The following is a 9,345-nucleotide window of genomic DNA, read 5'->3' on the forward strand; positions in this document are numbered from 1 at the left end:
GGCATGGAGCATTGTCCTCAGAGTTGGGGAACTTTGTCAGAGCAGAAGGAAGCAAGTTTTCTTCAAGGATAACCTTGTACGTGGCTTGATTCATGTGTCCTTCACAAAGACGAATCTGCCCGATTCCAGCCTTGCTGAAGCACCCCCAGATCATCACCGATCCTCCACCAAATTTCACAGTGGGTGCAAAACACTGTGGCTTGTAGGCCTCTCCAGGTCTCCTGTCTAACCATTAGACAACCAGGTGTTGGGCAAAGCTGAAAATTGGACTGTTTCTCATTTCAAAAAAATGCCCAAAAATTTAAATTTAAATTAGTTTAAGATGTAATAAAGCTTCCAACTGAATGATGACTTGTTTTCCACATAATATCACGAGTAAATTAATGCTCAACACGAATTAATCATGATATTAATGCTTTTAGTGTGCAATACTCTCTTACTTTATGAAACAACATCTTCACTATTGGTTGCTGTTGCCATTTGTAGAACTATATCCATGGTTTAAAGCCAAGCTAGTCCCGTAGAAGTCTAATATTCATTCATGAAGTCTGGTTGCATAGCACTAATGAACAAGCCACAGCAGATCCAGAATGCTGTTCGCTCGTTCTCATAGCCCAGAGGCATGATGGGAGTAACACTACTGCACATATTCAGTGGACTGCAATAGTGTGGAAATAAACCTGGAAGCCACAAACTTTTTCAGCATATGTGCCAGACAAGCAACTCTGATAGGACTGAATGGGTGCCATTTTCGATCCACCCAGCTGTTCGCCACCTAAGTCTCTGCCGTTTCCCCCTCATCCACCTGCCAACCTGCCTTCATCATCCCTCCTCATCTCCCCCCAGCCCTTATTCCACATTAAGGCCCTATTACCTGTTTCCCTCAGCCTGTGTCTATGTCTGCTTCTGGGTGCACTAAGCTTTAATTAAGCCAAATCATAACACCATACAACCAAAACAATTATTAAAATGGACTGTACAGTCTCTGTTAACAAAAAATGCATTTAGATAAATATTAAACATTGGACACTGGGATATCCAGTATAGTGAGAGATGAGGAAGCTCAAAGAGACAACAAAAGGAAAGCAGATGAGGATATATATATAGCTGTGTGAGGAAATGCAACTATTTATCTTAGAATAATTAAATTTAAGTTAAATGAAAAATTCAATACAGTAATAATAATAACTCTTGTCTATTTTTTCAAATGCGTCTTTGGGTGACATGTCATAGCATCTTAGTACTGGATCAGGTGGTTAATTTTCAGCATTTTTAGTGAGAAAACTCCAACAGAGCCTTCTGTGGTGGTGGAAGGAGCTGAAGGCTCAGCTCCAGAGAGCAGAGGACAGTTCCTTCTGGGAAGAGAAAGTCAATGAGCTCTCCAGTTTCACCAGAGGTATTAAATTGAGCTCCACACTACAAAACGGAGATGACAGGTGTATGAGTGCTTTGCTGCTTTACAGAAGCTGGTAGGCTATAGTCTCTTCAAGGCTCCCTCAGGAAAAACAAAGAAGCTCTCAGCCTTACAAAAGAACTTGTCACTTCCTCCAGAATAAGGACTCTACATCCAGCTGAGACACTGACCCCTGAGTGTAGCACTCTGAGCCATGTCGGTCAATAAAAACATAAGAAATGTTCAGTTCTGCTTGTACTGTAGAGATGCTATTTCATAGATGTTTATTGAATTTTGCAGAAAAGGGGAGTTGGTAAAAAATAAACCTGCATGCATGCATCTATGTGAGCAAGGACCAAGTAGAAAATACAGGAAAATATTCCCCCCAAAAATCCTAATTTAGTGTCTGCTTTGATTTCTTTCTTTCTTTTTTTGTATCACTATAGTTTGCAGTTTAGTTTCCATAGTTTTCACAAATACAACCTATTTTACTTTTTGACTAATATCTTGTTGATCGATTTCAGATGCACAGATTCAATCGATTATTCGCCGTTTGATTTGTTTATGTACCGCATGCGCACATCTTGCTCTTCCTTTCTGCTAGCTTCTCCGCCATGGCGCCTATTGTAAGTCCAATCGCGTGTTAATAAATCCACCAAAATAACAAATTTCCAGCGAGAAAGACAGAGAAAACGAGTGGGGTGGAACGACAAAGTCGTGGTGAAAGTGCAGTGTTTCTGCTCTGCTTTGATGCGTCTTTATAAGCACATAGATAGCTGCTTTTCTCTGTGGCCTTTGACGGTCCTGTCGCCGCCGTTAGCAAAGTAGCGTCGATAGGGACTGAAGCTCACCACGTTGTTGACTAGCTTGCATGAACAGATGGCTACATGATATGATTTATTCTTTATGAAGATAACACTAATCGATTTGTTTTTCTGTAGCTCCGACACCTGAGTGAATGTCATGCTGAACTCTTGGAAATAAGTGGATCAGATGTGTCCTTTGCTTACAAAGTCAGCGCACCTCATAGCCCCAAACTTCTGACGATAGAATACTCCCTAAACAGCTTCTTGTAGCCTTAACGCATTTTAGTCAGTTAGTTATACTATTCACTGTCTAACCAGCCCCAGACGTGTGTTTTACACGAGAGACCATTTCAGAGTTTTGACTGCTGCTATGTTTATTAAGATCTCTCTCGTGACATTTTCCTCCAAAGTATAGACTAGCTTTGTCATAAGTTCAGTCCTGTTGTAGCTCTCCCTTTGTGTTTTGTTAGCAGAAGAAGCAGAACACCGGTAAAGGTGGTAAGAAGAAGAAGCAGGTACTGAAGTTCACACTGGACTGCACCCATCCTGTTGAAGATGGCATCATGGATGCTGCCAATTTTGTAAGTCTGCCACCAGTCAAACATGCAGTTGTCATTGTGTTTGAGTGCTTTTACCACAAATGTGATACAGATAGAGCTTCATGTCATAACAATGAAAATCAACTTAAATTTTAAATTCATATTTTCTATCTTTTGTCTATTCTTCACTCTTGTTTTGTCCTTGCTGCTGTAACAAGTGAATTTCCCACAAGTGGGATAAATAAAGTCTATCTTAGATAGATTTTCCGTAAGAGGGAACATGTTAGATTTGTCACAAACTGCAGATATTTAGCTTGAGCATTGAGATCTCACAATATAAGTTCTCAAGTGTGTGTGTGCTGTTTCCAGGAGCAGTTTCTTCAGGAGCGCATTAAGGTGAACGGGAAAGCTGGCAACCTGGGTGGTGGTGTGGTCTCCATTGAGAGGAACAAGAGCAAGATAACAGTGTCCTCTGAGGTGCCCTTCTCCAAAAGGTAAGAAACAGTCTGACTTCATCCCCTGCATTTTTAAACTCTATATTTCAGAACAGGACTGACAAGGCTATCCTAGACCAGAGGCTCTAACATGAGACTCAGACATGCTGCCCTCAGAAAACCACAATTTGGAGGACGCTTATGAATCCATATTTGCTAGCATTATGCAACAATAGGCTTGCACTGGCAATCTTCTAGAGCCCATTCCCACCTGGTATTAATGTGGGGTCTCTATCTGGATATATCTGGATATATCACATATGTCCATGCAGGTTTAAATACATCAGAACAAATAGTCAAAATGCAGTGAGTTCAGCCAGCATTATAGCATTGTGATCTGATCTGACATCTTTATACTCTGATACATTCTTTAGGAAAAAACTGTGAAAAACGAAAAGTTGCAGTGTAGACAGACCCTTCCCTATAGTTTGGACAGGAGGTCACAGAATGCTCACATCATGTTAGATCTGTTAAATAAAATGTTATCAGAGCTGTCTAATTAGCTTGTATGTGTATCAGTTTTTTAAATGATGTTCTTCTATATGACAGGGTAACCCATTTAAATGCAGTGAGCTATCTGTGATCATCTTGACAGTGTTTCTGATCTAATCTCCATATTCATTATTTAACATGAAAATTGAAGACTGTCATTTTATCAGTTTGAGATGCTCAGAATTGATTACTGGACCTGTCCCTCTCAAAATACTATTCAAAACATGAATCACATCCTATTTGTTACAAAAGCTTTCCTTCACTTCATGATACTCAGGGAATTTAACAAGGAATATTCATGTTGCAGACTAGAACTATCAACCTCCAGCAGAACCAGACTCAGGGTGGGCGGCCAACTGCCTCGACTGGTTGGGTTGAGGAAGGGGGGGGTAGAGAATAGTGACAGAACACAGCATAACATGGATTCTATGTTTAAAAAAAAGTGATACCAATAATACAGTAGTAGTGATAATTAAAGTAGTAATTGCAAAAGTAGCAATAATACTAGAAGCAGTACTAGTAATTCCTAATCATAAGAGCAGGTATTGAGTGGAGTTGTAGGAGCAGCAGGAGACTTGTCATCACAGATCAGACTCTACAGCTCCAGAGGCAGAAATACCTGCAGAAAGAGACAGAAGAGGAGAGAGAGACGGAAGAGCACAATACTACTAAAAGACTACTTTGATCACATTGTGGGTAGGATGGAGATAATGAGCACATTTATTAATAGTTGGTGTAAATGTAAGACCCTGTTTATACCAGGTATTAAAATGTGATCCGAAGATTCACATGCCTGGAAGACATCAGGAAATGAGTTTTTGGGCACTTTGGGATGACAGCACAGTCCAAAATTGGTGTAAATGGTGTGTAAATGCCTGTGGATCAGATATCAGTATCCAAAAAATTGATCCAGGTACAGATCACATGTTAACACAAGGTGGAAATTGACAGTTGATTAGATGATTTGGGGTTGCTAATGACCCTGCTGATTTTAAGATGATTGAACTATATATATATCTGTGTGTGTGTTTCTCTCTCACAGAGAGAGAGAAATATAGATTTATTTATATTTATAGGTATAGATAGAATAGTACATATAGATACATGCTGTATACCACACAGCCGCAACATTAAAACTGCACTTTTTTATATATTGTTACTGTCAAGTTTCACTCTGTTCTGTGAGAGAAGTTAACGCTTGATTTAAAAAAAAAAAAAAAAAAAAAAATTTAAAAGACTGTTGTAGCTGAATGAGCACTAGATTGTTAAAGATGAGCTGTTGTTACCATTGGACAGTTAATGTTGTAATTTTTATGAAACAAGTGGTTTGACATTTTAGGATGAACCTTTATGTGCCTTCTTTGTCTGTCTGCACTGTAAATGTGAAGATGAGACTGTTGGAAGTCTCATACCTGTGTAAAGAGTTTTAATACACAGATTAAACAAACTGTGTAACATGTTGAGCTTCATGGTGCTGGTGGGCAGATCTTGCCGGCTGTGGACAGGGCCAGGCTAGCTCTTTGCAATGTTAATGCTAAGCTAAGTGGATGCAGAAGGTAGCTTCATATTTACCATGCCAGCATGAGTGGTATTATTCCTCTTATGCTACATTACTGGTCACTTACACTTTTTTCTGTGACAAGTAGGCATGTAATATATAATAATATATTGTCTTATATCTAGAGAGACGTTTGGTCAGGTGGATTCTGCAATAGTGTTGAAACAAATATTCTATTAGTTGATAAGCAGAAAAGTAATTCATCAATCACAAACTCCAAAGGTTCTTTGCTTCCATTTTCTCCAGTGTCTCAGATTTATCGCTTTTCTTTTCTTCTGTTTCATATCACAGTAGACTGAATGTTTAGGGTTTTACACTGTCAGACAAAACAAGACATATGAGGATGAAGTGACATTTCTCATTATTTTTGGGCAAAGACCCAAGATACCAAAATAAAAATATTAACATGCTTAAGCAGTAAGGATTGCATGTTGTACATGTACATATACATGTTGGTGTACACTGTGCTGCTATCAACCCCCAGTAATTAAAGAACAGCTGACATTAGAGGTGAAATATTGACTAATGGTGACTAGACTATCACTATCCTAATCCCTGTTCTCACTGTCAACTTCTTATACCCATTCAATTTTCAATTCAATTTTATTTATATAGCGCCATATCACAACAAAAGTCATCTCAAGGCACTTTTCATATAGAGCAGTCTAGACCAGTACTCTTTAAAATAGGTATTTACAGAGAGAGACCCAACAAATCCCACCATGAGCAGCACTAGGCGACAGTGGCAAGGAAAAAGTCCTTTTAAGAGGCAGAAACCTCGAGCAGAACCAGACTCAGGGTGGACGGCCATCTGCCTCGACTGGTTGGGTTAAGAAGGGGCGGGGAGGAATAACAAGAGAAGAACATAGCATAACACAGGTTCCATATAAAACGTAAGGTGATGCCAATAATACAGCAGTAGTAATGATAGTACTAACTATTAAGTATTAACTGCTAACACAGCAATACAACTAATAACAGTAGAAGTAATTTCTAAAACAGCAGGTGTTGAGTGGAGTTGTAGGAGCAGCAGGAGACTTGTCATCACAGATCAGACTCTACAGCTCCAGAGGCAGAAATACCTGCAGAAAGAGACAGAAGAGGAGAGAGAGACGGAAGAGCACAATACTACAGGAAAGAGGAGATACTGAGTTAGTAACATGTAATATGGGATATGAATCCATACTGTGGAGAGAGAGAGAGAGAGAGAGAGAGAGAGAGAGAGAGAGAGAGAGAGAGAGAGAGAGAGAGAGAGAGAGAGAGACTCAGTGCATCATGGGAGATCTCCCAGCAGTCTAGCCTATAGCAGCCTAACTAAGGGATGGTTCAAGCCTGAGCCAACCCTAACTATAAGCTTGATCAAAGAGGAAAGTTTTAAACTGACTCTTAAAGGTACAGAGGGTACCTAAATGAAAGTGATAAATCTCAAAGTGAATCTGACACATGGTTTTTTGCTTATTGTCTTGCAGATACTTGAAGTATCTGACCAAGAAGTACCTGAAGAAGAACAATCTTCGTGACTGGCTGCGTGTCGTGGCCAACACCAAGGAGAGCTACGAGCTCCGCTACTTCCAGATCAACCAGGATGAAGAGGAGGAAGAGGATGAAGATTAAATTGACAATTCATCTGATTTTGTACATTTAAATAAATGTTGTTTACAGTACAGACACGTCTCAGGTGTTTTCGTTGAGATTTTCTGCCAGTGTGTGACAGAAAAACACACTGACCTGTCAAACGGCAACATGGTTCACAGGTTAGCTGTCTACCCTGGTGACAGGTGGAGAACCCAAACTTTGCAGTAGGTTTAACTTGTTGTTGGAGTGATGTGGATCATGAAGCTGTCATGGTTCAGTCATGAACTTCCCTTTTGAGATGGCCATACAGCTGTGGTAGTCCTACAGAACCTGAAACATCGAGCACCAAGGTTGCATACAATTTCTAACTGGTGTGCATTGTTTTAAGCCTATCATGTCAAGTTAGTAAAGTAAACACACCTATACTTTTATATATTATTTAGACTTAAAGGGAAGAGTAGCAATTATAATTCAGGGAATACTCCCTTCAAGTCCACTATTTGCCCCTTCTGTGTGTGTGTGCTAAAAACTCTGGTCTTTCTACACAGCCCTGGCTTTTGACTTGGGATGTAAATTAAGTGGATCAGCACAATCCATTCCAGCAAGAGTTTCCACAAGCCAGCATATGCCGGTAATCATTATGTGTAGTTGTTGATAAAAATATCACTGGCCAAAATGTCCGGTGGAAAATACACCACATTTTTAGTCTAATATTTGTGTGACTTATAAAATAAGTTGACGACTGAAAGGATAACTCTGGGATTTTTATTTTCTCATGTTTTTGGCCGTAAATGATTGACAAAAAATATTTTATTGTATATTTATTATATCTCTTATTGCGTGAGACCTGGCAATCACTACCACACTCCACTGACAAAAACAGTACTTACTAAGCAGAGCACAGAAGCTGCTGGGATAGCACTGCTGCGATTTGTTAGCTTGTTTGTTATTATGTGACTTTCAGTGGTGGAAGAAGTAATCTGATCCTTTCTACAGTGGAAAAAACAAGTACTGAACTGGACGTACTTTAATGTGACAAGTGCACTATTTGCTTACATTGCAGCAGCTGTTCGTGGTGGCTGGGTACACTGTTCTGGATCAATATTACACTGATTCCAAAGATTCTTGTCCCTGTCAGTTATTTACACCCAAAAACATGGCGAAATAAGGCCCAGGTTATATGTGACCGAAGCAGACCCTTAAGGAGTTCAGTCCTGCTGACTACTTTTGATAAAATACATTTGTTGGATCATAAGTTTTGTGTTTTATTGTTGTTTTGATGTAGATGGTTACATGGCTAGCACAAACTCTGATCCTAGCCAATCATGGCATTCATGATTGTGCACAAGTGGTCAGAGGGTACACAGGTGGCATTGGAAGCAAGAAAGATGGAAATTCCAGTGCGTGATGATGCTATAGATCAGAGATGAGGCAACGGCAGATAAACAGCCTAAGAGGAAACAGGCAGAACAATATGAATTTTAAACCAGATCCAGTAGGGCAGTATTGTTTTCTCCTGTTTGTTCTTGATGTAATGTTTGTAAGATTAGGAGAAGGGTGTGAGTATCATTGTTTGCAGCCACTGCGCTAGCTCTGAGAAACCGTCTTGTTCGCTCTGCATGTTAGCTGCAGCAGCTAATGGAACAACAGTTTTCTAATACACAATCTATGTGCTCTGTTCTTTTTCATTCTGTATTGTAATATTTGCCCTTACAACATTACATTAGCAAAGGCTTTTATAAACATGAAGACCTGAAAACAAAAGTTTGCAAGTACATTGGGATTGATGCATAATAGAGTATTTAACCCGATTAATTTCTACAAGAACAATAATCCCCCAAATAAACCACCTGTCATCATCGTATTCGACAAAGTAGACTGGTCCTTTCTCTTCACCTCTTTAAGTGACTTTGGATTTCAATCATATTTCACCACCTGGATCGAAACACTCTACAACTCACCCACTGCTTGCGGTCAACCAACAGAGTCATATCAAAACCATTTCCATTACTAAGAGGCTCTCGACAAGGATGCACACACACATTACAGGAATCCAGTCAAAGTCACTCCACCACAAAATCAGTCTATATGCCAACAACATCTTATTATAGATTATATGCCCTTCATTCTCACTTCCATCAGTCCATGATCTGATCAGCAGTTACAGTAGGGTGTCTGGCTGCTCCATCAACTCTGAAAATCCAAAATTCTGCCTATCAACAGCAACACACCGCTGCATTCAGGTCTTCCACTGATCAAAGCAGTGCAGTAGGTCTTCTTCGGACAGTTGTCTCAGAACCTCTGTCGTTCTATTCTTAACTTCTGACACAGACGTAAAACGTGTTCCTCTGAGCACAGATTTGAAGAAGGAAAAAGTCCCATGGTGCTGGATCAGGTGAATGGGAGGGTGATCAAGCACTGTGATTTGTTTTTGGGCCAGAAACTGCTTTACTGAGAGTGCAGTGTAAGCCGGTGCACAGACGTTTTG

The 9,345-nt window shown here is 39.8% G+C and overlaps 1 protein-coding gene across 2 annotated transcripts; it reads left to right on the forward strand.

The window, feature by feature from the left end:
• The first annotated feature begins 1,918 nt into the window (after positions 1–1,918).
• On the forward strand, positions 1,919–6,946 carry LOC108900468 (60S ribosomal protein L22). Of its 2 annotated transcripts, none has more exons than XM_018701522.2 (4): positions 1,919–2,019; positions 2,670–2,780; positions 3,108–3,232; positions 6,752–6,946. In XM_018701522.2, the coding sequence occupies exons 1-4, from the start codon at positions 2,008–2,010 to the stop codon at positions 6,894–6,896; spliced, it is 393 nt and encodes a 130-aa protein (XP_018557038.1). In that variant the 5' UTR covers positions 1,919–2,007; the 3' UTR covers positions 6,897–6,946. The 2 variants fall into 2 exon arrangements, with proteins under 2 accessions (XP_018557038.1, XP_018557039.1); XM_018701523.2 differs by having other exon boundaries at positions 1,934–2,019; positions 2,673–2,780.
• The last annotated feature ends 2,399 nt before the right edge of the window (positions 6,947–9,345 follow it).

This window comes from Lates calcarifer, linkage group LG6 (genome assembly GCF_001640805.2).
Source record: "Lates calcarifer isolate ASB-BC8 linkage group LG6, TLL_Latcal_v3, whole genome shotgun sequence".
Classification (NCBI taxonomy): domain Eukaryota; kingdom Metazoa; phylum Chordata; class Actinopteri; family Centropomidae; genus Lates; species Lates calcarifer.